This window comes from Myodes glareolus, chromosome 11 (genome assembly GCF_982192425.1).
Source record: "Myodes glareolus chromosome 11, mMyoGla1.1, whole genome shotgun sequence".
NCBI lineage: Eukaryota > Metazoa > Chordata > Mammalia > Rodentia > Cricetidae > Myodes > Myodes glareolus.
In genome coordinates this window covers 39891261-39919247 of record NC_142036.1, presented here as the reverse complement: position 1 = coordinate 39919247, position 27987 = coordinate 39891261, and the positions used below count along the sequence as shown (strand labels likewise).

Genomic DNA, 27987 nt, shown 5'->3' with positions numbered 1-27987 from the left:
GTCGGACTTTCAAGAAAACCCCATAGACAGTGTTGAAATCCAAACAGAAAAATGACACCTAAGAAGATGGGTCCTGTGTGGTAGCTCATGCCTCTCATCCCATCATGAGGGAGGCAAGGGGATTACCACGAGTTAGACACCAGGCTGGACTGGACTGTGTAGTGAGTACCAGCCTGGAAGACAGAATCCCAAGACCTTGTCTCAACAAGCTGAAAAAGGAGGGAGTGGTGAAGACAGAAAAGGGGGACTGTGCATGGATCAGGTTCAGGCACAGTGGAGGATGAGGACTCTCAAGAGCAGGACAGAGAAAGGTTTCCATGTAGTCCAGGACTATCTTAACTGCTCACTTGATCAGAGCTGGCTGGAACACAATTCTGATTCCTCCACCATCCCTCTCTGATGTTAGAGTTGGAGAAAAAGGTCTGGAGTTCTCCGCCTGCCAATCTTGCACAAAGGAGCGAGAGGACATGAGCTTAGGGTAAGAACTTTCAAAGCAGCTGCCATATTAAGAGTTGCTCTCGGCACCCGATCAGAGAAAAATCCTCAAGCTCCATCCTCTCTGCCCGCCAGGGGCTAAAGCCAGACTCCAGTCTTGCCTTGCCTTGGTGCTTCCGGGTCATTCTTTCGGGTGCTGGCCTTGGCTATAAACCAGGTGGATTGTTCTAGCCTTTCTTCTCCAGCCCTGCCACTCCCCTCAAAACAAGTGTGTGCCGTTGAAGACAGTGGTTCAAATGGTCCTAGTGCTTGTGAGCGGCCATGGAAAGGGAAGACTGGACTGCAGACCTTCACATGTGTTTGTACATGTTATTTGACATGAGTAGTATCTAACATGAAAACACCTGTAATCACGGTATGTTCTTTGAGATAGCATCACGGAGCATATCTGGTTGCCTTGGTTCAAACTTGTAGCAGGACCCTGGGAGACTGGGTGAAAGGGACAGAAAGGTTATTTCCTGCATCCTTATTGATGCTGGAACTGGCCTGTATCTGATGCAGCCCTTCTTCCTCAAAGGCAATTTATGGAGGCAGCCTGGACCCTGCCCCAGTGGGAGCAGACCTCTAGTCTGCAGCCTAAAATTCTATGTTATTTCTGTTTGTATTAGATTTTTTAAACCTTGTTTGTAAGTCTTTTGTCTGCATGTATGTCTGTAAACCTGGTGGTATCTGTAGAAGCCAGAAGAGTACGTCAGATCACCTGGAACATGACTTACAGTTGGGAGGGTTCTGGGAATCGAACCCTGGTCCTCCAGAAAAGCAGCCAGTTCTCTTAACATTTCTTAAGCCCCATATTGTACATTTCTACTGAACACAAGAGACTTTTCATGCCTACTTAAGTCTGAGGATAACTGTCACAATTAATAGACTGTAGTAGTTGGGCCAGGCATGGCAGTGCATGCCTTTAATCCCAACTTTCAGGAGTCATTTGAAACCAGCCTGATCTTCATAGGTGTTCCAGGACAGCCAGAGCTACAGTGTAAAAACTAAACTGGTTGACATGTTGGCATGTTGTGTTGCTCCCACCACACACACACACACACACACACACACACACACACACACACACACAAAGACAGAGCACTTCCACAACCAGGATTTCAAGCCGGGGACAGGGGCCACTATATAAATGAGTTGGGCCTGAACAAAGCACAGAGTTAGTCTTGGTGGCTGTGGTAGTTTGATTGTAATTGGCCCCCATAATATAGGGGGTGGCACTATTAGGAGGTGTGGCTTGGTTGGAGTGGGTATAGTCACTGTGGGGGTGGGCTTTGAGGTTTCCTGTGCTCAGGTTACTGCCCAGTGTCTCAGTCTACTTCCTGTTGCCTGCAAGATGAAGGACTCGCAGCTACTTCGCCAGCACCACATCTGCCTGCATGCTGCCATGCTCCCCTCCATCATGACAATGGATTAAACTTGTAAAACTGTAAGCCAGCCACCCCAATTAAACGTTTTCCTTATAAGACTTGCTGTGGTCATGGTGTTTCTTCACAGCAACAGAAACCCTAACTAAGGCCAACCTCAGGAGTTGGGTCTTGAACTCAGAACAAGGTTTGCACACACTCATACATCCTTCAACCTGCAGACTTCAGCTTTAGTCAGATCAGTGGTTGTGCCCGATGTTGGTAGCTTTCAATAGCTGCTAAGACCAGAAGGTTCCTTGCTCTGCTGGCTCAGTGCAGAGACTACCGTGGATCAATGCTAAGCCACAGTGGAATCTATTGCCCTGGGATCTCATGCCTCTAAAGAGGCCCAGCATCTGAAAAGGAGTTCCTGGTTGCCTCTGCTAACAGCATTTGTCTCATTTGGAACCATCTGCCACATGCGGCTTCTCTAATGCTCGACGTAGTTTGGAGGCAGAGTGAGATTTCCAAAACTGTTGGTGTGTATCGTCTAGATTGAATCTAATGGCACACACCTTACAGTTATCCAGAGGGGTGTGTGTGTGTGTGTGTGTGTGTGTGTGTGTGTGTGTTCCTCTCCACCTTATTTCTTGAAACAGGCTCTCACTGACCTGGAATCTGTGATTTCAGCTAGACTGGCTGGCCAGAGATCCTCCAGGAATTACCTGACTCGGCCACTCTCCCCGTCCCCAGGACTGAGATTACAGATGGGCGTGGCTATGCCTGACTTTTGCACGGGTTCCAGAGAGCCAGACTCGGGTACCATTTGCACAACAGACACTTACCCAACTGGGCCATCTCTCCCCGGCCACAAGATTGCTATAAATTTTTGCACATCTAAGCCACCATCTTTATGTTTGAGAATAGTGTACCCTGCAAGAGGGAAGTGTGCCTACACATGGTGCAGTCTTCTCGGGTGCTAGAGGCAGCACAGGGTGGGTAGTGTATTCATGCCAAACAATGACGGATGCTCTGCCCAGACTATTGTCTCTGGTAGGTAGATGCCAATGTGAAGTTAAGCAAAGTACATTTATGGAGTCTGACATACATACACCTTAGAACAAGGTTTTTACTATTTCTAGAAGCAAACTTCCAGAAGATGAAATCATCCATGATTCCCCAAAAATATTTATTTATACAAAGATTTTGAGAGTAATATTTGTGTTTATCTCTATACCTCAGTCTGTGTGTCTGGGGCCAAGTCGTCCTGTCAGACACGCGCAGCCTCCCCAGACACTTTTGCATGTAGCACCTGCTTCCAGGAACCCCAGGGGAGCATGGAGTCTAAGAGGGTAAGAGGGAAATGATCCCTGATGCCCCCGGCTATGTGGACCCCCCAATCCAGAGAGCAAACCCTGACCTACCTGGAAGGTGTCTAGCCAAATGTCCATGGGGAAATACGACCAAGGAAGAAGGCAAAAGGAGGGGCCCCGAGGGAAGAAATTCTGACCTTGGCTTTTGAGTTTGGCACCTCCAGAGGACCCGAGATAGCTAGTCGCTAGCCCAGAAACTAATTGCATTATCTGTCATGATTCATGATGCTGGTGTGAGAGGGTAGTTTGCGAAAAGAACGGATTGTCCTTAGTCTCAGGCAGTGCAAGATCTGACTCCAGGGGGGCTTTGTCTTGGTAACCTGTCTGAAGAAAAATGCCGGCCGCTTCTAATGCCATCCTGATCCCTTATTGCAGATGTGATACTTCAATGGGCAAAGCTGACCTCAGATCTGAAGAGCCTTCCAGTCTGATCCCCACTGACCCTCACTCTACCCTACCTCCTCCCTAGGGTAGCCCAAGTCCCACTGCCACACACCATGGTGCCTCGACATCCTTTCTCCTCTACCTCACCACCTCTGTCTGTACCACAGAAATGCCATGTTCTCAAGAGTTTGCCTTCCCCTAACCAACCCACACTTTCTTTACCACAGTGATTCTCAGAGCTAGCAGAAAGAAATGTTCCAGAAGGAAGCCTCCCTCTCGGCCATTCGCCGGGAGCCAGGGCTTGCAGGCTCCAGGCCTCTAGAGTGAGGTCTGTCGCTTTGGTTTCCCAAGGAGCAGCAGTCAGTGGTGGCAGTTTCTCCTCCTCTGTTGCAGGCTGGCCTCAGCTGCACTTGCAGGACTTCACCACCATGTTGGACAGCTGCTCCACCTTGGGAGTCCTGCCGACATAGTACAGGATGGTCAGGGGCTCCAGGTCCTGCGGCACACAGCATGGCGAGGCTGACGCCTCCGGGTTCAGGGTGTTGTATAGTCCCAGCACCTGTGGGTGGGGTCACATATTTAGCAGGAGAGAGCCAAGCCTTGAGCCTGTGACTCAGAAGCTATGCAATTTCTAGGGGCTATTCTGAGTGAGCACGTAGCCGTTTAAGAGGGATTGTGGGAAGAGTTTGGATGAGAGACTAGCTGCAGCCGTTCAGCGTGACAGAAGGCAGACTCCATGGACTTGTGTTACTGACTGAAGCATATGACCATTGCTGGGGATTTACAGTTGATAAGAAACTCCTCCAAAAGGTCTTCCACGTTAGTGGAAAACGTTCTCGCTCACCACTCACTACCTTGGCACATTTAGTAATTGCCAGAGTGTGTGCCCCAGACAGGATGCAGCAGTGTTGTGCTGTGTGGAGATGCACTTCACAGATGACTGCCCTGCTCCCAGTCCCCCTTGCAGGGGGCAGGGGGTATGGACCCTCTACTCTTTCTATTGCTAAAACAATATTACATGCTTTATGTGATCTTAACAGAGATAGAAACGTCTCTGGACCCCACATCCTGCCAACCAGGTGCACACATCTATGACACAGGGTGACGTGTGACAGGGTGACATGTGATAATTGAAGAACTTCCATGGTACAAAGAAAATGAAAAGGATGCTTGAAACTCTAGTAGAAACTCTGCATATGTGCCTGTGTGCGTGTTCATTTAAGCGTGTGTGCTAGAGACTGAACCCAGAGCACTGTGCATGCTAAGCATCCTGTTTACCCATGTGCTAGCCCCTGTGATGGGAATTTAAATTTCAGGGTGTGAATCAGTAGAATTGGGCCAACCTGCCAAGATCAGAATGTTATTACAGGGATTTTGCTCATTTAAGATTCAATCTTTCATTCACCCTTCCTGAAAAGTAGGTTAGTCAGTGGAGTCCCAGGTCCCGGAGAGCATGCACCCTGCTCCATACCGTGCTATGGGTCGTGTCTGCACTGCGGAGGTACGGGCAAGGGCCCGAGCAGAAGTTGGCATAGTAACCCTTAGGCTCATGGACCCACTTCCAGCCCAAATCCTGCCGGAAGTCGATGTAGAGGGGGCGGACACAGCAGTTCTCCTCCAGGTTGCTGTGGTAAAAACATACAGGAAATCAGCAAAAAGGGAGACTGACTACAAAAGAAGCTTCACGTGTATCTTCCTGCTTCCCCTTGGAGTACTTCTGCCATCATAGGAGGTAAGCCTATTTCCATTGAATTCCAGGTTCAAGTGCACTTGGTTACAACCGTGACTCCCAGGGAACCTGAGTGGTATCATCAAACCCCTCCAATCCTGTTGTCTGCAGAAATCCATTCGGCAACCCTTCGTCACTCTGTCGGCGTATACCCTTGGCTTCAATAGGTCTCTGAAGGCACCAAGAAGTCACCGCTTCCAAGGGCAGCTATTGGCCAAAATCTGATTTCTTGTAGGTTTTAAGATGGAACCATAGACAGGCATGGTAGCGCATGCCTTTAGTCCCAGCACTCAGAAGGCAAAGGCAGGCGGATCTCTGTGAGTCTGAGGCCAGCCTGGTCTACAAAGTGAGTTTCAGGACATCTAGGACTGTTACACAGAGAAACCCTGTCTCAAATAACCAAAAAAAAAAAAAAAAAACCAGACAAAGAAAAAAGGAAAAAGAAAAGGCCGACCCATGATAGACTCCATTGTTTCTTTCTAACCCCATCCTTCTTTGACTCCTCCCATTCCAGGGATACTCATTTTCCTGGCCACCCTTGAAGGCAGGGGTGGTCATGGGACCTGACTAATGGCCAGGCAGAACTAGAGAAGTTGGCAGGGAGTAGGACAAGCTCTGGCAGAGACGCTTGATTATTTAGAGAAGTAACAGCTGGGACAGGAAGGCTGTTGGCTCTTCCTGTCTTGTTTCTTAAGCACAGACAAGTCACCTGGCGCTCCAGAGACCCCAGGACCACAGGCAAGAAACTGAAGAGCCGGCACAATAAGCAAACTAGGTGAGATCAGAATGTCTATCTCTTCAAGGGCAAAATCAAGCAGCCAGACCAATCAGCCGCAAGACATCCCCTAGGGCTGAAGTCACTATTGTCCACAGATAAGAGCATTCATCCCGGCTGACAAATAGACACACAGAACAGTCTCTGTGCCAGCCTTGGAGTGGGTGGTGGCAACCACACCACCTCCCCTCTGTTTCCTGAGCTGGCCATCTCTTAAGAGTGTGTTTAGTTGTCCCACTCCAACTCCATCCGGGCATTTTCTCTGGTCAGTTAGCCCTTTCTACTCCTCCTCTCCCTGGAGGCACCCCTGTACCCCTGCTCTTGGATCCCTACATATCCAAACCTCACCCATCCCTGACGGAAGGCTTTGTTCAAACCCCGGGCTTTCCTGTGTTCATGGATGTGCTCCCAGCTCCCAGTGTGCAAGAACGCCATCCTTCAGACCCCTCCTGATGTCATTTTCTTCCTGTTAGTCCTGGATGTATAGGCATCCTCACCCCTCCCACATCTGTGAGCAGTCCAGCTGTCCATAAAGAAAAGAACTTTATGCTGGCCAAGCGGTAGTGGCAAACGCCTTTAATTCCAGCACTTGGGAGGCAGAGGCAGGTGGATCTCTGTGAGCTCAAGGCCAGCCTGGTCTACAAAGGGAGTTCCATGACAGCCAGGGCTACACAGAGAAACCCTGCCTGGGGGCGGGGAGAGAAACAGCCTCTGAAGGTAGGTCACTTCTGAAGGCATTGCTCTCTTCTCTAGCTCAAGAGAAACAAATGGCGATCATCCTATATTCCCCCATTCCCCCATCCAGTAGCCTCCCCCACCCCCCCCAAACCCCCACCCCCGCGTAGATGTGATGGATCCTGGTCATTGTCAGCTTGAAAGAGTTCAGAATCACCTGTGAGAAGAGCCTCTGGGCATGCCTGTGTGTGTGTGTGTGTGTGGGGGGGGTTATCCTGATTTCAAGAATGGAAGTGGGGAACCCACCCATGTGGGTAGCACCATTCCCTGGGTGGGAGAGTGGGAGAAAGTGAGCTGAACGCTAGCGTGCATTCATTTTTCTCTTCTGACTATGAATATAATGTCAGCAGCTGCTTCAAGCTCCTACTGACACCCCCTCTGGCGGTGGACGGAATCTGGAGCCCTGAGGTAAAATGAGCCCTTTCTCCCTCGGGCTGTTTCGTCAGACTGTTTTAGTGAAGCAGGGGGAAAGAAAGTAAGGCAGTAGGGAACCAAGCAAATTAGGGCTCCTGCACTAATCTCCCCTAGACAAACACACCTTGCTAGAACTTCAGGCAGGAAGACCATAAGGAGGCTTTCCCCAGGCATCCCCAGTACCAACATCCCAGTTGGTACTCCTCCTCACTCACTTTATCCAGACTGAATGGAGCCAGGCTACAGAAAATACTGGGATCTCAGAAGAACAAGAGGTTTGGAAGAGATTTCCAGTCTTCTTTCCTAAACACAACTGTGAAAAGCATCAAGGACCCTTGACTGAGTGAGGCTCACATCTCACGTCAGTGCCACAGGAGCGAAGGTTGACCTCATTCCCTAAGGGGCTGAGGCTCACCGGAAGCAGTAATTGGTGTCCAGCGCCCGCTTCTTCCTCTGCCCACCCTGGCCCGGGCTGTCGAGTCGGTGTGGAGGAATCATCATGAGGATCAGGTGAGGGTTGTGGTGATCCTTCTGCTTCTTGAGGCGTCCCAGGTCTCCCCGGCCATGGTCATCTTCACTGTCCACTCCTGCGAAGGGAAGCAAGGCCACAGCCTTGTGTCTAAGATAAGCAGTGTCTTTGCGGGCTGCTTCCACTGCCCAGTCAGGGTGAGGGATAGCACAGTCTGTGAGGGAGGAAGGTACAGGGAAAGCCCCTCCCCTCACCCCGTGAGAAGGCACAGACTGAGGGGGGGCACCAGTATCAGAAGTACTCAGTGACCATGGCCACCCTTCCAGACACTAATCAGATGCCCTCACAACTCCCTGCAGATGAGCGCCTTGCCCATCCTGAGATGCATGCGTCCTGGGTTCCCTCATGAAGCCATGAAGTACCCCCACTACTAGGTGGGTGCCTTTCACACACTTTGGGCCTGCCACTTTAGATTCTGAGACTCATTCTGAGACTTTGAGTTTCCTGCTAGAGTCTGAATTAGTCAAGAGACACCGCAGAAGACCCGCTGGCAATTCAAAGTGTCCCAGTTTGAAATAGTCTGTGTGGGGGCCAAAGAAACAAGACTTAGGAGCCATTGCCATCCACGGTGGACACGGGGGTTCAGAGGTGTTTTCACTGTGACAGTCAGAGGAGGCAGCAGCTTAAGACAAGCTGGAAAGAGAGCTCAAATTCAGCTGAAAAGGAGAAGCCTAACTTAGAAGCATTTGTTCTCCTGGGGATCTCGTTTGGGAAGGACGGCCACTGACTGCTGAATGTCTTTACTAGGGCAGGAACTCTGGAAATCCATGAGGAACTTGAATCTTAGGAAGGGACTTTTGGGTATATAAGATAAAAAGGAGCCCTAGGTGTGTGGTTTCCTTTTTTTTTTTTAAAGTCTTTGTGCATAAGGGACAATATTGTGATGGTGGGAAGGGGCACCTTAGCCTGACCTGTATGTGAGGGCGCAAAAGGCACTGTAGTTAGGATCTCAAACTCTTAGCTTTAAAAAATAAATAAAGGTTTGAGGTTGAGCCCATGCAGGGTAAGGGATTGCTGAGGCCCAAGATCTATGTTAGGCCAAGAGCAACCTTCGCCTTCTACAAGATGGCCTTCTGCCCACTGCACTTCTCAGTGGCCCAACATGGAGATAGAAAAGGAAAAGAGACTTTCCCTGGACCCCAGAAAACTGCGTGTATTTTAGACACTGAGACTATAAAGCCTCTCAGCACTAGCACCAACTCTATACGAACGCCCATGGTCAAACACTGGGGCCGGGAAGCAACCACATTAACTCAGACAATCCCTGGGCAAAGCTCAAGAAGGTCCAGCAACATCTGAGCTGGGAAGTCAGAGCACTCCCCGCTGGAATTCATTTCCTTGGGGAGAGGGGAGGACAGCTCGTTCGCTGAGAGTGTATTAGCTCGGTGGTGTACATCTATTGCCTCGGTTGGCGTGCCGAGCTTATGAGAGAGGTACTCTTGTTCTAGTTCCCTGGACAGCTGGCTCAGTGATGTCATCGCTCCCAAGACGCCTGCTGTCTCGTAGATGCTAATGTATTCTGTCCAAGTGGAACGCTGGGCTCAGGGCTTTGGGGGCAAACATAATCACCCAAGCACAAAACAGCCATCTTTATGGGGGGGGGGCTGGAGAGGTGGCTCAGTGGTTAGGAGCACTGGCTGCTCTTCTAGATGGACCCAGGTTCAATTCCTAGCACCCACATGGCAGCTCACAATGGTCTATAACTCCAAGATCTGACACCTTCATACAGACATGCATGCAGGGAAAACACCAAGGCACATAAAATAAAAATAAATAAAATTAAAAAAAAACAGCTGTATTTATGAAGGATGCTGGTCCTTTCCTGGGTTTCCCAAGGGGCCTCCTATTGGATTATCCACCCCCTCATCCCACCACACCTCAGCATCAGTACCTTTGAATTTGATTTCCATCACCTCGTGAACGTTTTCCAGGATGTCTCCGTTGGGCTGAAAAGTGTGGCATGGGCAGTGAATGCTGATTTCCAGACCCAAGTTGGACTCTGTAAAATAAGACCCAGAGTCAGGGGGGGAGAATCACTGAGGGACAGGGCAGCGTGCCCACCATCTGGGCACAAGTGACAAGAAGTGCTTCCAAAGCTCAGAGTAAGCTGCCTGCACTGGGTGCCACAGTCGATGGGTTTCTGTTACATTCTGAACAGCTAGTCGGGTGTGTAAATAGTGGGAGTTTTGGAGGCAGATGGAAAGAGTCATCCGTTTTCAAAGGATGCTATAAAGAGATTGTTGCCTACGTACATAGGGCAAAAATGCAAGGATACAAAGTGCCGTGGTAACCCACGCCTTTAATCCCAGCACGCAGGAGGCAGAGGCAGGCAGATCTCTGCACTTGAGGCGAGCCTGGTCTACAGAGTGAGTTCCAGGACAGCCAGGACTACACAGAGAAACCCCGTCTCAAAAAACGAAAACAAAAACAAACAAAAACCTCACAGCCCTCAGAGTCTTCTGGGAGAACAGGTACTTGAGTCAGTTACTCAATAGCATAAATGAGGTAGGGATTGGGAGTGAGGCCGAAGGGGAGTAACTGAGGAACTTATGAAAGCTGAATGGTGGGGTGGGAAGTGGGGGGATTGACTGGAGGTAGGTGATGGGCAGGGTGGGTGGGGTGACCAGGGAGGAAGTAACTGAGTCAGAAATCCATGCTAGAAGTCACACTCTGGTGACTCAGGACCACTGTAAATAACGTCACCATTTCTACCATCACCGTGGAGATTAATCCAGAGGCTCGAAGAGGCAAACTGTGGTTATATTTTCTCTAAGGAACAAGAGGTAATGAGGTAAAAATGACTTGGAAATTTCTTTGAAAAGCCTGTCACCGTGGTGGGAGGCTGGGACTGTGGATAGCTCACCAGATGAGCAGTGTGGGAACACAGGATGGTCTGCTTATCAGCAGCGCCTCTACGGAGCTACACCCGAGGGTCCAGATAGCATGGGTTCGAGGGAATGAGCTTGAGGAAACCCAGAGGTGCTTTGTTGACAGACATTGAGAGCAAAGGGCCAGCTAGGGCTTTTCTCCTCTTAGCTATGGGCTGATGTTTTGGTAAACAGAATTAAAAAGGCACAGACATTGGTAAAAAGGGACCCAAGTGAAGTAAAGAGAAAAGGAAAAACAAATAGAAATGAAGGCTTGGGAAATAATAGTTCCGTCTTTGAAGAGCCTGCTACACAAGCATGAGTTCAATTCCCAGAGCCCATGTAAAAAGTCAGGCGTGGGTAACACATGCTTGGAATCCCAGAATTGGGAAGCCACAGATAAGAGCACCCCTGAGGCTCTCTGGCCTAGTTTTTAGCCTACTCAGTGAGCCCCAGATCCCAATGAGAGACTATATTGAAACAAATAAAGCAAAGCAACTGACTATTCTGAGAACACCAGTGGGGATGACCTCTGGCCTCTACATGTATGTGCACATACTTTCACAGACATATGCACACACACAGGTAGACACACACATGCACATACAGTAACTAAAAAGTTTGACTGATTCAAACAGTCACAGAGAAAACCAGGCTGGGTCTGGTATAGTGTCAGCCCTGACTGGTGTGGGAGAGGTCACAAGAGAAGGCACTTTCCAGGTGAACAGCTCAGTAAATGATGGGCATACTGTTCCCTGGAGTCACCTTAATAGTCATCTGGCCTCAGGACCAACCTGATATCTTCCTAAAGTCTCCTGTCATCAGAGAACACCCCAAAATCCACCTGGCTCAGCATCCTCCTCCAAGGCAAACTGGTACAGGCATGGTGATTCAGTCAGCGTGCTGTGAGCCTGGCATCCCAAGGGTCCAGACGACATGGATTCCGACAGAATGGTTAAGAACTAAGTCACTTCCTCTTTGAGGTAGTTCCACAACCCCAAAGTCCAACCATATCTGTCCTGTTCCAAGAGAAACTTCAAGGGCACCTTTTAAACTTGAAGGTCTCTGTTCTAGAAACAAGTTAATATAGCCAGGCTGCTGGGGGGCAGCGAGCGGAGCCATGATCAGGGGTGAAGTCTGCTCTCTCCTTGGTGTGAGGCAGCTGGAAGGAGCCATAGTAGCTGCATTGAGCAAACACAGCTCTTCCTGGTCAAGGATGTCCAAGGTGGGTGGGAGAGACCTGGAGTGAGCAAGTTCTCATTCTGTGTTAGAAAGTGAAAGTGTGTACACGGATGGGCTGGGAAAGGGTCCGAGTGCATGTGCCCTAACTCGGTCTATGGTTCTCCCTAGGAGAGGGCTCAGAGGTGGTGACAATTACCCCCATTTATTGACATTAATTTCTATCGAACTGCTCCAAGATTTTACCAGCAATTTAGTCTCTATAAACTGCCGAGTAGTGGGGCATGCCTCTTAATACCAGCACTCAAGAGGCAGAGGCAGGCAGATCTCTGTGAGTTTGAGGCCAGCCTGGTCTACAGAAGGAGATCTAGGACAACCAGGGCTACATAAAGAAACCCTGTGTTGAAAACCAAAGCAAAATCATATAAACTAAAGCCATCATCAGTCCATTGTACAGAGGAGGTCACTGAGGTTAGGGATATTAGGTAGTTTGCCCAAGATACCCAATCCGTGAGTCCTCCCTTTAAGATCAAGACAGAGAGCTGGGGGTTCTGATGAAAGACCCCACACTATACATTGTATTTGTTTTAAACAAGGGCTCACTATACAGTTCCAGACGAGCCTGAACCTGGCAGTCCTCCTACCTCAGCTCAGCCAGCGCTGGAATCACTGATGTGTGCCACCCTTCACAGCTGAGGTACTACACACCTAATCGTCATGGACAAGGAACAGGCTACACGAGGCACGGTGAAGTCCATTCACTGAGGTGCAACATGCCTGTTCTTTCTTACCATGCCACCATAACCCTGGGCACATCCTCCCAGCCTGGCTCTGTATACCGAGAAACTGGGTAACAGCATTAACCGTGGAAGGACCTGGGGGTGTCCATTCTGGATACAGCTCCATGCAGCTCTGGGTCTCTGCACACAGCCTAGGTACCTGGAGCACACAGGCTTGCAGATGCTTCCTGAGTGACTCCCAGGCCACAGGTGTGACTCAGTCCCCATCAATCCACACCATCAGCTGCTCCAACCTGGAGCCTGCTTGCAACCTGGTTTGGGGCCATGAACTCTTGAGATTCATGAACAAAGGCCTCAGCTACTTCCCCTAAGGGGAGGGAGAGGTGGGCAGAATTTGCCTGCGTGTGAACTGAGGGTTCCAATGGAAAACCAACCTCAGGGTTGGCAGTGGCAGGGTGGTAGGTGGGGGACCCACGGGTTTTATTATGAAATGATCTCTTCTTGTGTCTCAAGGAGAATGGAAAGCGTATCCTACGCAAACTTCTCCTTGAGCTCTGCAGCTGGGGACATGAGCATTCCAAGTGCCCAGGGCTTCAGAGAATTCCAGGTGGAGCTGATCAAAATCAGACAGGGAAACCAAGATGAATTGCCCCAGCCCCTTTTTTCCTGGCCTGCGGTAAGCTCTGAGTGGAGAGCTGCCTGAATCAGAGATGCAGGGCTGCCACGGTTGACTGAGTCCTGTTGTTTTTCACAGGCATTATCTTCCTCAAGGGCCAGGGCAGGGTCTCCGGTCTGTGTGTGTCAACTCTATTATCTCCCAAGGCCCTGTAGATGGGAGCTCGAAGACTTGGACGCCTACAGAGTCCAGTAGATTGTGGAAGAGTCCCCTCGGAGCCTCACCCCACAGGGAGCACAGCGGCTGGGGAAGAAATGATGTGCAGGGCACATTTCAAAGGGTGGCCACTGCTCAGCTCTGATACACGGGCAGGGACCGGGCTTCCAATTACTCATGAAAATTCAGGAATCTTGGTTTTGTTGTTGTTGTTTTATTTTGGTTTGTTTTTCTATCTACATGGCGCTGTCTTGAAACTCACTCTGTAAACCAGGCTGGCCTCAAACTCAGAGACCCTCCTGCTTCTGCCTCCAGAGGACTGGGATTAAAGGTGTGCACCTCCACACCCACCCAGCTTTATGTGAAGTCTCCCAACTGTTGAAACAACAAAAAGCCCTGCTGCCTAAGAGCTTGTGACCTCTGCCTTCAACCCCACTTTCCTCAAACATCAAGGACACTGAAGGATTCTCCTGCCTGGGGACTCTGGCCACCAGTATGTAAATGGGCTGACAGTATCATAGCTGTTGATAGTGGGGGTCAGGACGAACAGATGGGACCTTATATGTAACCTTCCTACCACCACCTCCACCACCACCTCCACCAGATAAACCACCTCCACCACCTCCACCACCACTAAGCTGTCAAAGCAGGAAGTACCAACATGGCATCAGGAGACACCAGACTATTATTATTCGGGGGAGGGGGGCAAAAATTCTACTCCAGGCTGGAGTTTACTCACTCTGAACCTCGGCTTCTTTGTCCAGCACAGTGAAAGCTTACTCTTACAAAGTGCATGGAAACCCACAAAGCTCTCTCTAATACACGTGTCCCTGACAACAGCTCTGGGAAGCCTGCAGCGTGGAAGCGTACTTCATTTTCCAGATGAGGAGACACAGTGAGCTGGGCTGGTATTTGGGACATGTGACATTTGACATACGTGTTGTAGAGTTCAGTGACACTGGGTTTTTGAAATTCAATTGGCCTACACAGAACCTGCCTCAAGTCTCTTCTTCTAGTCTTCCCTCTTCCAACAGCTGATGATATACCACCTGGACATTCTGTCTAAAACCTTAGACGTCATGGAACGTTGTTCTTGCGCCTTCAAACAGCATACCTAATACTAGCCTTTTGGCTCAACCTCCAAGTTACAGATGAATCCGTATGATTTCTGTATCCACTGTATTACCTCTGTCCAAGCCTCTGCCACCCTGTCCAGGTTGCTACAAGGCTCCCTAAGTGTTTTCCTTGCCTTTTCCCTTCACTTCCCAGTAACCAGAGGGCTTTTGTTTAAAGGGGTAATTCACATCATTGCACCCACATGTACACCTTGCTTATAGCATTTAACACACTTGGAGTAAGCCCCAAACCTTCCTGTGGTCTGACAGGAAGCCAGTTGTCCCTGCCTCACAATGTTCCAGTCTGTTCTCTGCAGTAACAACAAATCAAGCCAGGTTCCATCCAGGGGTTGAGGCCTTAACTGTTTCTTTTGTTTAGATCTCCCTTTAACCTGGCCTCCTGACCTTAAAGGGCTGGCTTGATGTGAGATTTCCCTCTGTGTGCTGTGATTACCATTAATGAATAAAGAACCTATAGCAGGGCAGAACTTAGCTAGGCAGGGAAAACTAAACTGAATGCTGGGAGAAAGAATTGCGGAATCAGAGAGAAGCCATGTAGCCCCACTGAAGACAGACACTGGGACCTTTACCCAGTAAGCCACAGCCATGTGACAATACACAGATTAATGGAGATAGGTTAAATTAAGATGTAAGAGTTAGCCAATAAGAAGTTAGAGCTAATGGGCCAAGCAGTGTTTTATATAATACAGTTTCTGGGTGATTATTTCGGTAGTCTGAGCAGCCGGGAAACAAACAAACGGCCCGCTGCTACACTAGCTCCTGCTCATCACTTGGATCGCAATGTCAGACTCCCTTCCTCACAGAGACCTCCTCGAAGCCATCCGTGTTGGAGCACCCAACCGATATCATCTTGATTCTTTAGTTTTCAGCTCATTGTCATGGACTGACACTGCATCTTATCAATATGCTCACTGGCTTACCATCTGTCTCTGCCACCAGAACAAAAGCCTCATGAAATCGGAGCTCTCGCTGTCCTGTTCGCTGCTGAGTCCCTAGAGCCCGACTCAGTGCCGGCATTTAAAATGGAGTAGAGAACAGAGTCCGGAGAAAGCTAGACTTTGATCCAGATATATGGCTCCCATAGTTCTCTCCTCTCCCCTCTCATGAGGCAGAAGGGACCTGAGGTTCATTCTGAAAGGTTCCTGCTAAGAGTTTACCTACCTCTCCGCAACAGCCACTCACGCACCGTGTCAGTGACGTCAAACGACAGCCACTCAGCAGTGCCCCTGGTGGGCAGATTCTTGCCACCGATATAGCGCTGCTTGGCGATGTGCTCATCCGGTCGCAGGATCTAAGGAGGCGGGGAAAGAGTGAGTATCTGAGGCTAGGTTACAGTGCCCAGGACTGGCAAGTCAAGCCCGGGGTGACTAGAGGCTTCTGAACACCGCGCCCTTTGTGCACCTAAAGTAACTCAGCCCTCTTAACGACAGAGGCTCTGTCAGCTCCAGACCTGGTCTGTCAAACCCCATGCTCAGCGGAGGCCAAACCTGGAAGGGGCTGGCTTCTAGTGGGTGGATTCCAGCTGGACAGGTACCTGGAAGAGCTCGATTCTCTGCTCCGGGCGCTTGGAGCTGGGGTTGGGCACCCGCAAGACCCGGAACTCGGCCCGGAACAGATTGGTTCCGTTTTTCTCCACTGAGGACACGTTGAAGCGAAAAACCTTAGAGGTAATCCCTTTGGGGCAGACACCCAGCTCATCTAGAGGGGAAAGCAAGGGGGAGAGGCACAGTGAGTGAGGGCTCAGTGTGTTGCCAGCAGACACACGCCAAGTGGTCATAGTCCTGTTAATGAGCTCCCTAGAGGCTTGAGGCCTCAAGGAAGATTTCTGGTAACTCCAGAACCCCAGAGTCATACAGAGTCCTGAGTAAGGAGACCCTGGAGCTACAGAACATGTACCTGAGACTGGGCAGTCAAGTGCAACTGTCCCCTTTGCCCATAGTCTTTTTTTTTTTAAAAAAAAAAATCTATTTTATGTGTATGAGTGTGGACCGAAGTGTATGTATATGCACCACATGTGTGCAGTGCCCACAGAGGCCAGAAGAGGGTGTTGGATCCTCTGGAACTGGAGCTACAGACAATTATGAGCTACCCCACACAGATGATTGGAACTGAACCCTGGTCTTCAGTATCAGTGACCTTAGCTGCTGAGCCGTCTCTCCAGCTCTGCTCTCACTGTCTTGCTATCTCCAAACTGCTAAACTCTCCAGACTAATTTTCTTAATCTTTCAAAAATACAGATTCTCAGCCAGGCTTGGCAGCACAGCCCATAATATCAGCACTTGGGGGCCTGAGGCGGGAGGATCTTGAGTTTAAGACCAGCCTGGGCTATGGAGCAAGTTCCCAGCCCTGGCTAAGTTTCAGAAACAAAATAATCAATAAATCACTTCAAAACAGATTCTGGGAAGATAGTAGTTAGTCATTTAGTTATCTTAGAGCTAGTTGATTCATTCATATTCTTGTTCACTGGTTAGTCATACATTTCTTAAGCTGGAGAGAGGGGTCAGTGGTTAAGAGCACCTGCTGCTCTTCCACAGGACCCAAGTTCAATTCCCAGCACCCATGTTGGGCAACTTGCAACCAGTTGGTTGTCACTCTGGCTGCAATGGATCTGATACCCTCTTCTGGCCTCCTCAGGCATACAGCCAGCCAGACCCAGACACAGACACATACACACACCACCTACACACACAAAAAAAAAAATAATAAATCTTTTAAAAATAAAACGTGCAAAATAAATACTACGAGCCAGGTGTGATGCTGATGACAGAAGCTACAGTCCCTGCCTTCGAGTGACACGGACCCAAATCAGAGGACCTTTGGTGATGCAGAGGAATGGCAGGAAGAAATGAGGAAGGATCAAATGGGAACATGTAATTAGTATAGCAATCTGTACCCTGCGAGAGGACAGTGCGGGAGGACAAAGGGGTTTTACACAAAGGAGTCAGGCCAGAGAGGATGAGAGACCCACAACCGCAAGCTGAAGCATCAGGCTGTAGGGACGCCCGCGTGTCAAACCGAGAGCCTAAACTTCATCCTACTGCTAATAGGGAGTTACAGAAAGTGTTTGAATCAATGCTGTGGTTCAGACCTAAATAAAGGACAGTTTCTATGGTAAAGAAGCCATATCTCAAGTCTTGGGGGGGGGATTATATTTCAAATCAAAAGAGCTATCTGTCTCAACTATTTTCTCTTTATGGGTTAGTATTTCTGTGATGAGACACCATGACCGAAAGCAATTTGGGGAGAAAATATTTTGTTTGGCTTATGCTTCCACACTCATAGTCCTGCAGGAAGGAGCTGATACAGAGGCCATGGAGGGGTGCTGCGCACTGGCTTGCTTCCCATGGCTTGCTCTGCCTGGTTTCCTATAGAACCCAGAACCAGTCCAGGGATGGCACCACCCACAGTGGGCTGGGCCCTTCTCCATTGATCACTAATTATGAAAATTTCCTACGGACGTGCCGACAGCTGAATTTTATGAAGGTATTTTCTCAGTTAATGTTCCCTCCTCTCTGATGACTCTAGTTTGTGTCAAGCTGACATAAAATTAGACAGCATAGAGGGTCTCTACCCCTGCTAGCATGTGCTATGCCAGCCCGTGTCACCCCGCCGTTCTCTTCAGCCCTGTCCATCAGCCAGAAGGCAGCAGATGCTCTCCACAGTTCCAAGCCAGACAAAGGAGAGTGGAAGGCCCCATCTTCTCTCCACCCCGTGTCCTTTATAACATCGAAGTCTGAGAACACTGACACCAGAGAAATCCTTCTACACAAAGGGCGACAACAGTCAGGACTTGAAATTCGAGCTCCCGGACCCAGGTTCCACACATAATGGACATGGCTGGAATGAAGGGTAAGCACCACCAGGGGTGGGTTAGGAGTCACGAGCAAGGCGGGGCAGATCTGAGGCCTGAAACCAGCAAGCACACTTCTGGGTTTTAGGAGAGGGTGAGTGGGTGTTTCTGGAAATTGCCATCTGGTGAGCCTGACATTCATGGTTAAAGGAAAATTAATGGAACAGATGTAGGAAAGAAGTGTGTGAATACCAGCTAATGAAGCCCTGCTTAATAATTAGCCTTGAAGAAACAAAGACAGCCAATTATTCTCTAAGCCAGTCTAAATAGGACCAGAGAGAGGAGTCGGTGTGGCAGTTCTCGTATGGGCATGTGTAGAGGACAGCTAGAAGTGGAACCCAGGGCCTCTCACATGCAAAGCACACATTTAAAAAATGTTTTATTTCAAGTTTTAATTATGTGTACTGATGTGTATCTGTATATGGGGTGGGGTGGGGGTTGTACACATGAGTGCAGTGCCCAAAGAGGCCAGAAGAGGGCATTGTATCCCTTGGAATTAGAGTTAGAGGTGGTTGTAAGCCCCCTGATGTGGGTGCTGAGATCTGAACTAAGGCCCTCTGCAAGAGTAGCACACATTCTTAATTGCTAAAACATGTCTCCACAAAGCACACATGTCATAACGGAGCTGTTTCCCCAGCAATTTCAAATGTCAGTTGGCAGGTTTGTAACTCTGAATGTGGACGAGCACTTGGGCGGGGGACCCGTTCAATGACCGAGAGTTGGCCTGGGAGAGGATGGCACCCATCTGGCCTCTGCAGTGACTGGTTGGAGAGCATAAGTCAGAGCAGAGTGCGCCCAGGTATAAAAGGAGGGAAGAAAGCAGGATGTGGTGGCTAAGGAGAAGGGGGCCAGAGTGGGGCGGATGCAGTGGGCAGTCAGGGAACAGAGAAGGCGATGCCCTAACTGAGTCCTCAGGATGACTCTTCTCCTTGCTAGCTTCCACTCCGCCACTCAGGCTCCTGTACCCCGTGACAAGCCCCTCTTAGTGAAAATTTTAAGGTGAATCAAGAAGAAATGGGTAGCACTTGGGGGATGGAGGCTGGGGAATCAAGATCCTGAGGTGAGAACTGGAAAGATGGTTCGGTGGTAATAGCACTGGCTGCCCTTCCAGAGGACCTGGGTTCAATTCCCAGCACTCACATGGAGGCTCACAACCATCTGTAGCTCCAGTTCAGGGGATATGACACCCCCTTCTGGCCTCTGAGGGTACCAGGTGCACATATGCTATAGACATACATTCAGGAAAACACCCATGTACATAACATTAAAAAAAACAATTTTTTAAAAAATGCCTGGGACCATGGGCTGGCAAAATGGCTTTGTGAGTAAGGGTGCTTGCAGCCAGGTGTGATGACCTGAGTTTGATCCCCAGGTCCCACACTGGAGGATAAAAGACTTCAGAAAATTTTCATCTGGCCTCAACTCAAGTGCAAGCATACATGGGTACCCACATACACACATTAATGAATCTAATAAGAAAGTTTTAAGAGTTCAGGGCTAATATATAGTAAGAGCTACTTAGTAAGACCCTATCTCAAAACAAACAAACAAAAAACAGTTTAAAATAATTAATGGACTGAATCATGCAAGTAAATAAGCAAAATATATAATATACCACTTTACATTTTATGTAGCTCCTCTGACAATACTTGAAAATAAAGAGAACGTATAAAATGTATCATTCTACCTATGGGAAAATGGAACATCAGGAAAACTAAGCGGTTTTCCATGGCCACTCAAGCAGTAGGTGGCAGAGGTGAGATTTGAACCCAGGTGAGATTTGACGGCACTCCATTTATTGAATCTGAGATCCTGAAAGAGTGAGCCTGAGTGATTACCCAATAGAAAGATAGCAGTAGTTTCAGCAACAGCTATGGGGGGACTCCTCAAAATGGCCCTGGCACCCTAGCATTGCCTTAGATTCGATGACCAGGACCCTTTAGTCCCCACCTCTGCCTCTGACAGTCAAGAGGGCAGGAGTCACCTCCATAAAGGACATTGTTTCCAATTGTTTCCATTTCTTGGAACACTGTATAGTGACAGACACTCTTTTGTGTCTGCTTTGTGTTGGGAAGGAAAAATAGCACACAACCCAGGAAATGCACGCACAGTGTCCATGGACAAACCAGGAAATGTATGTGTAGTTAATGACCTCTTAAAATGCCTTCCGGTAGGTGGGTATTGGTTCTGGCACCTCGTTTCTGGGAGCCAATGGAAGACCGATATGAGCAATGGGGCCACTTGGAGAGTGTTTAAACCGATGAACCCCACTACCCAGAGACTGACTGCACTGAGTGGATCCATAGCAGTTTCCCCAAGTTTTCCAGATGTTTCCAGTATGGAGCTTTGCTAGAAAAGCAAAGTTTATCCATTTTTCTGAGAAAGGCACTGTGGCTTCAAGGGTTCTGGGAGCTTGGGAAAGCCCTGCCGGGATGGTCTCAAACATTACATGAATTAACCTTGAAATGAATCCGATGTGTTGTTCAGCCAACGTTTAAACGTGTTGTGGTGGAAGCCCATAAACATTTTAAGTCTGTGTTACAAGTTGGGAAATTTCACAGAGATTTCCAGATTCTCTACTGTCCTGGGAAATTATAAGATATAAGCAGGACTTAGATTTCTGGATGCAAAAATCAGTAAGAGCCACACAGTGGCTTCCTCTTTCAGCAGGTCACTGGGGCTTCAGAGCCTCCTGCCCCAGCCACACCACAGACACCTACTTTCTCCATGACCTGAACTACTTTGCCATGGTGCCTGGGCCACGACTGTTCTTCGAGAACCATCTGCTCTCCCATCCTAGTCTCTGAAGGCATTTGTCTTTAAGCTTGTTGAAAACACAAGTTCCCCAGGATGTCTCCATGCTAGCCCTATTTTGTAAGGAAGAGATGGGACCCAGGTATTCTCTCTGGGCCCCCTTGGATAGCCAGAGCCCTACTTTGTGTCTGACATTGATACCTGTGGCATGTGAGTTCTTTCAAGGTGGAACACCTTTGAAAATTCATAATGAACAGAATCTACAGGTGGCAACCAGAAAAGAAAGCCCAAATCACTGGGTATTCTTGCTGCTGGGGAAGTGTGCGTTTGTCTTAGCACTTCCCTTGGCGGATAAAAACAAGCCACAGGCTGGGCGGGTGGTGGTGCACACCTTTAATCCCAGCACTCAGGAGGCAGAGACAGGCAGATCTCTGTGAGTTCAAGGCCAGCCTGTTCTACAAAGTGAGTTCCAGGACAGACTCCAAAGCTACACAGAGAAACCCTATCTTGGAAGAAAAAAGAGGAAAAGATATAAATGCATCTAAGACTAAAGACAAAATTAATGCTTAGGCTAATGGTTGCATGAATGATACAGAATTGAAAAGACAGCATCCTTCTCCACTGCCTGAGTCAGAGAAAGCATCTATTCATCTCCCATGGCAACATCTTAGAAAATCATAAGATTATAGAGTCTTGCCTCTACCTCCCAGAAGGTACCCAGGCAAATCATCCCCAGATGTGAAATGGAGCCAAGAGATGACCTCACACGAGGAAACTGAGGCTCTGGGAAGAAACACCACATAGCTGAGCTTGCTTAACCTGCTTGAGATTGTCTAAAAGAGAAAGGAACCCCATTCATTGAAGCTGGGGGAGTATGCGTGGCATATGAATCTCCAGCCCCACTTCCAACAGTCAGAGCTGGAAACAAATCCAGCTCTTCCCAAGCAACTGGGTACCTGGGTTACAAAGGCTGTAACTGCCACCCCCAGGTTAAAGATTAAAGGTGGCCTTGAATTGTGCATTTTACATGTATGTACGCTGCCGCTTAGCATGTGTTTTGCACACATCCTTTCTAGTGTAGATCACTTAACAGATTCACCATGACAGGGCAGGGCCAAAAGACAGTTCTTTCTGCGCTCACTTTGGTGCCTTGCCTCCCACTGGAAATGAGCCCTACTTTTGCTTTTCCTCTCTCTGGGCCCCTGTCACCTTATTCCAGGTCCTATTGTCACTTCCCTCCAAATGTCTACCCTCTGGTAGTCACAAAATGTGGAAGTGAACTTCATCTCATGAGCCAGCGCCCTGTCCCACAAAGCTCAGTCACGGAGCTCCTGGCAATGCAATAACATAGACCTAGAGCTGGTCCCATGGACCCTCGGTCTGACAGTGGTGGTGGCACACACCTTTAATCTTAGCACTCGGGAGGCAGAGGCAGAGGCAGGCAGATCCCTGAGTTCGAGACCAGTCTGGCATACCGAGCAAGTTCCAGGACAGCCACGTCTACACAGAAAAACTCTGCCTTGAGAACAGCAGCAACAACAAAAGAAGTTCAGGACAGGCTTCTCTGCTCAGCAGCGGCCACAGCCTTCTTTGTATTGAGTGTGCCTTGTGCAGCTGGGGTGAGCCACACCTGACCAGACACAGGACAGGCCCAGGTTGCTGTCTGCTCAACCACTGTATCACCTGTGCCAAGTGCAGAGCGCCTGGTACTGTGAGCTTTGTGGCATTGCCTGTGTCCCAGTGAACCCTGGTTCTGCCTCAGCATCTAGAAGACAGTCTTGTTCACTGTGCCAAGCTGGCACAGTCTAGACCATGACTCTATAGCCCCCCATGTCCTGCCCCCTGTCTTGGACTTCCCTTGAGGCTACAGCTTGGGAATGCACATCTGTGGGGGTCTGTGCTGGCTCTGTATGAGGCTGCCCATTTTGTGCCCTGGGCTTCTGCACAATAACTGCAGATATTGGCTTGTTTCCATGTAAAGTGCTCAGCTCAGGGCTCCAGGTGGGCCTTCATCACTCAGTCCCTTTCAGACTCTCCTCCTGACCCAGGCTAGGAAGGTTCCAGGCCTACTCTCTTGTTCTCTGCTTTCCTCAGGCTTGTAACCTTCTCTGATATTTGTGGCTACTATGACTTGCTTTTTAGTAGGTGACCAAGCAGTCGAGGGTTCAGCCCATCTAGGCCGGGAAGACTGGAAACCGTGGTCACCTGGAAGTCCCTGTACCAACACCAATGGGGAACCCTCGGCAGGGAGTTCCAGGTCTGCCTTCTTTCCGTGTCCTCAACTCCCCCAAGGAGCCAGATCCTAAGAAAGGACATTCCAGGTAGTCGCAGGAAACTGCACTGAGAAACTCCACCCCACCTCCATAAACCACAGGTTTCTGCTTGGTGCAGGCCAGCTCCCTACTGGCCTCTGCATCTTCCTTGAGAGCCACTCCACCCATTGGCGCTCATTCCTGTCCCTTCTCTGCAGCCAGGTTTCTCTAGCCTCCTGCTGTTTGCCCCGTGGCCACTCTGACCGTACCACCCTCCTGGCTCCAGCCCATCTTCCCACCCCACTTGGGCACTGCCCACCTCCCAGGTGGGCCTGGGCTGAAGTCACCAGGGCACGGAGGACACCTGCTGGCAGGGAAAGCAAACAGAGCTGCTCCCGGATTCAGGCCCGGAGCAGCTCACATTCCTCTTTCCTGGGCTGTCAGTTTCTCCACATCTGCCAGTTTCTCTCTCTTGTATTGAGGTTTTTTTTTAAATCCCCATTCAGTAAACACACATGACTTCCACACGTGTACAAACACACACAGACGTCTCACCCAGAAGCTTCACAGCTCCTCCGCAGACAGCAGCCTCCTGGGAAGAAAAGCTCCCAGACACACATCCCCCATCGCCCCCACAGCCATCCCTCCCACCCACACCCCCATGGCAGGCAGATGCTTTGGGTTAGCCAGCGCCTCCATCCTGCACTCCTGTGTCCGTTAGCCCAGGAGGCCCCACTTTACATGTAGGAATCTGTCTACTGCCTAATGTAAGAGCCCACATCTTCCAACAGTCCACGTATGTGGGAATATACACGCATTGCCCTCCCACTCTTAGCTCATGTGGGTCACGGGTTGTGTGTGTGTGTGTGTGTGTGTGTGTGTGTGTGTGTGTGTGTGTGTGTGTTAGACTGAAGGGCCCAAGCTGCAAGAAGTTAATATCTTGCTCGGGCTTCCAAAAACTTGACAAACAAATTTGGGGCAGGGACTGTGCTTCCCGAGAGCTGGAAAACCGACCCAGAGATGTGGCATATGGAGCTGGGAAAAGCTGGGATTATAAGGGGAGATGGCCGGACTCAGAGGACCTTGAGGACATGGTGGTGGCCAACCAGCCCACCCTTTGATGGACCGTGTGCTCACAGCTAACCTCTATGGACACACGTGTGAGAACATGTTTCCTGAGGTGGCACAAGACAATCCCAAGTTAATATCCATCAGGCATGTGATGAGAGTTCAGAACGCCACTTGGCTCCAGGACTCTTGGCCTCTTGAAGCGCTTGTCTCTTACCAGAATGTCTGTCTCCTTTTCCCACCCACCCACCCAGCTGCAGCTGCAATGCCTGACCTCTGCAGCGAACCCTGGGCACTCTGCTGTGAAACCACCAACAGGCCCCCTCTGTGGAACACCCGATTCCGGCTCATCCCCCTCCAGAGTAGACACTCGGCAGGTTTGGACTTACTGTGCTCTGCCAGCCCCTGGATCATGTCGAATTTGTGGATCTCTTTGGCATAGTACTCTGACTCAGTGTTCTCGTGAGCGCAGCCTTCCTCCCTCTCCCCGTGCATCTCTTCCAACAACTCCCGGGTGCTGTTGTAAAGCGCCAGGACCTGATAGGGAACGTGGGTCATCACCGATGGCTCAGGGGGGCTGGTGAGCCTGAGCTTGCTCAAGATCTGTCCCCGAATGGCTTCCACCCGCTTCTTCTTGATGTGGCCGAAGTCCAAGGTGGTGCAAGTGGACAGAGAGAAGCTGACCGTGGCCAAGTTCAGTAGGGCCAGGATCGCCAGAGCCCTTTGCAAGTGCATCTTCATGTGTGAGCCCGGGAGCGAGGCCAGGGGGCAGGGGAGGCCCGGCAAGGAGGAGACCCCAGTAGAAAGAGGGAGGAAAACCAGGCGTCCTCCCCAGATCCCAAAGACTGAGGCTTGGCAAGAGGGTGCATGAACTCACTGCACTGTGATGGCTTCGGGACTCCCAGGAAGCGCTGGCAGCCCCGGGACGGTAGCGGACTGTGTGTGCGATGTAGCGCTGGGATTCTTGTCCATATGTCTAAATAGGTTCTGCTGGGCTCTGGCTCCCAGCAGGCCAGGTGGAGGGCAAGCCGAGGGTTGGGAGGGGTGGCAAGGCAGCTGGGAGTGGGAAGAGAGCTGAAGTTTTTCCTTAGGTAAAAATAAATAGAGCGGATATCTGATATTGCCAAACGCTGCTTGGTGATGAGGAGAAAGTGGGTATTTTAAAGAAAGTGCAGAAGGGCCATGGCTGGGTCCCAAAAAATCAGAATCTCTGCCTTGCCCTGAAGAAGAATAAGAAAAGAGAATGGAGAAGAAAAGAAAAAAAAATGTTTTTCTAAAAAAAAATCACCAGTGGGTATGTGGGGAGAGGCAGGGCTGGGCAGCGGCAGGCCCAGCTAAAGGTGGGGGCAGTGCAGGACACACTTGTCTCTCGAGCACTCCATTCATGCTTCCCCTTTTGTTTACACTTCCTCGGGGGCTCTCTAAATGACTCTGTTCACGCTGCCTCTCCTCTTCATTGGCTGGGATGAGAGCGATTATATGCAACTGGCAAGCAGAGAGGGCAGGCCTCTTGGAGACAGCTCGGATAATCCACTTGGACCCACAGTCACCAGCATCTTAGCTTGTCTTCTCCCTCGGCCATGGCTTCTGTCCCTTGCTCCTCTTTAGGGGGAAAAAAATCAGAAGGAAAAGAAAATAGAAGCCGATTCACCGCAGCTGACTCCGGAAAGCGGTATTCCTTCGTCCACAAGCCTCTTCTCATTTGTGTCTTGCCTCGCTGTGGCTCAGTCCCCTACCCTCGGCCCTCTCCTTCCCTCCCTTTCTCGTTCCCCTTCTCTCTCTCCCTCTCCTCCCTCTCTCTCTCTCACACATGCACACACACTGCTTTCTCTATTTCTCTCTGCTGAAATTTTATACCTCCCTCCCATGACGTCTCGCCCTGGGGTGGGGGAGGGAGGGAGGGAGGGACCAGCGCACGCAGCCTCTCTTGCTACACGGTTTTAATGTTTTAAACAGGCACAGGAAAAGCCGAGCCCATTTGAAAAATACTTTGCGAGCCCTCTGCTTCGACGTGGTAACTGAACTTTTTTTCCCCCACCTCTTGGAGTCATTCCTGCTACACGTTGGCTGTTTTTCTGGAAAGTTACTCCCAAGCCCCCTCCCTCCTGCTACCCCGGCCCCTCTTGCCGGGGCCAGCTGTCAGTTCATGCTCCCCGCCCCGCTCTTTCGCCTCCCCCGCGTCCCCGATCGCCCCCTGGCCGGGCCGGGGACACACGCGAGGTCTGCTTGGGGAACGGGACCGGGCGGCAGGGCCATCCTCTTCAGGCCGGAGGGTGGAACCGGGCTCCGCCGCGATCCTGGCTGCGGTTCTTCATTGACCATCCGGGCGCCGGGCGGCTGCAGCTTGGGTAGATGGTGGCGTTTTCCGGAAGGCCGAGGGTGCCCTCTGGCGAGGCCGGGCCGCCAGTGACGGAGGCTCGGTCCACGCGTACCACCAGATCTCGCGGTCAAGCCCTCGGTCCCACGTGCGAGTGAGCGCCGCTCCCTTCCCGGCCGACTCAGCACCTGGCCCCAGCCCATTTCCGACCGGGTCCTAAGTCTTTTTTTTTTTTTTTTTTTTTTTTTTTCGTCCCCACGAGCAGCTTAAGTTAGGCCAGACCCAGACCGAGCAGCCCACTTTCTTCCCAGTCTCATCATAGCCTTCCTGGACCCTTTCTGAGAGGCCCGGCTCTGAAGTCTCAATTGAAGGGGTGTTAATGTCTTACCTTACGATGGAGGAAACTGAGGCACAGTTCACTTTTTTCAAGGTCACACTGCATCTGGGTGATGGCGATGTCTATTCCAGGCTGTCCAATCAGGAAAGACAATTATTTTAATTAGGAAACTTAGGTGTACAGAGATCATAAAAATGACTTCCTTGAGGTCACACAGATCTTAGGTATCGATACCACTATTTTGACTCTGTCTTTTTATTGCCAGACTTTGCTATGTTTGCTTCTGCAATTTGAGAAATAGAATTTTTTTTATTTTGTTTTGTTTCAAGATGGGGTTTCTCTATGTAGCCCTGGCTGTCCTGGAACTCGCTCTGTAGACCAGGCTGAGCTCCAGCTCACAGAGATCTATCTGCCTCTGCCTCCCGAGTGCTGGGATTAAAGGTGTGCACCACCACCGCCAGTCTGAGAAATAGATTTTTTTAAAGAGCTTTTTTTTTTTTTTAAATTGTGTGTGTGTGTGTGTTCTTGTGAACTTGCATGTGGATATCTTTGGAAGCCAGATAAGGGCAGTCATTTACAGGAGGTTGTGAACTGCCTAGCATAGATGCTAGGGATCCAGCCCTGGACGTCTGCAAGAGCAGTGTGTGCTCTTAATTGATAACCCACCTCCTCAGCCCTGAAGGACAGCCTTTGTTTACTGCATGCCCTGCACAGTTGAGGATAAGTTAATAAACAAAACAGATCTTGCTTTTATGGAATTTGCATTTCCCAATGGGAGAGGTTGTTAACCATTAAATAAATGAAATTACATGAGGTGTGGGACAGAGAAGGGGAGGAGAGTACCCCGATTTGGGGAATATTGAAATTTAAAATGGGGT

The 27987-nt window shown here is 49.9% G+C and overlaps 1 protein-coding gene across 1 annotated transcript; it reads right to left on the bottom strand.

The window, feature by feature from the left end:
* Nucleotides 1–2949: 2949 nt before the first annotated feature.
* On the bottom strand, nt 2950–26270 carry Tgfb3 (transforming growth factor beta 3). Its single transcript, XM_048449247.3, has 7 exons — nt 24845–26270; nt 16066–16229; nt 15693–15822; nt 9669–9776; nt 7664–7835; nt 5067–5220; nt 2950–4154 (listed from the first exon to the last, which is right to left on the bottom strand). Exons 1-7 carry the CDS (start codon nt 25194–25196, stop codon nt 3996–3998), a joined length of 1239 nt encoding a protein of 412 aa, XP_048305204.1. The 5' UTR covers nt 25197–26270; the 3' UTR covers nt 2950–3995.
* Between the last annotated feature and the right edge of the window lie 1717 nt (nt 26271–27987).

Coding starts and splice junctions, on each gene's coding strand:
- Tgfb3 (XM_048449247.3), bottom strand. CDS start 25,196: ATGAAGATGCACTTGCAAAGGGCTCTGGCGATCCTGGCCCTACTGAAC. Junction 15,823..16,065: donor AGAGAATCGAGCTCTTCCAG/GTACCTGTCCAG, acceptor CCGCCTCCTTAG/ATCCTGCGACCGGATGAGCA. Junction 4,155..5,066: donor CAGACACGACCCATAGCACG/GTATGGAGCAGG, acceptor CCCCACCCACAG/GTGCTGGGACTATACAACAC.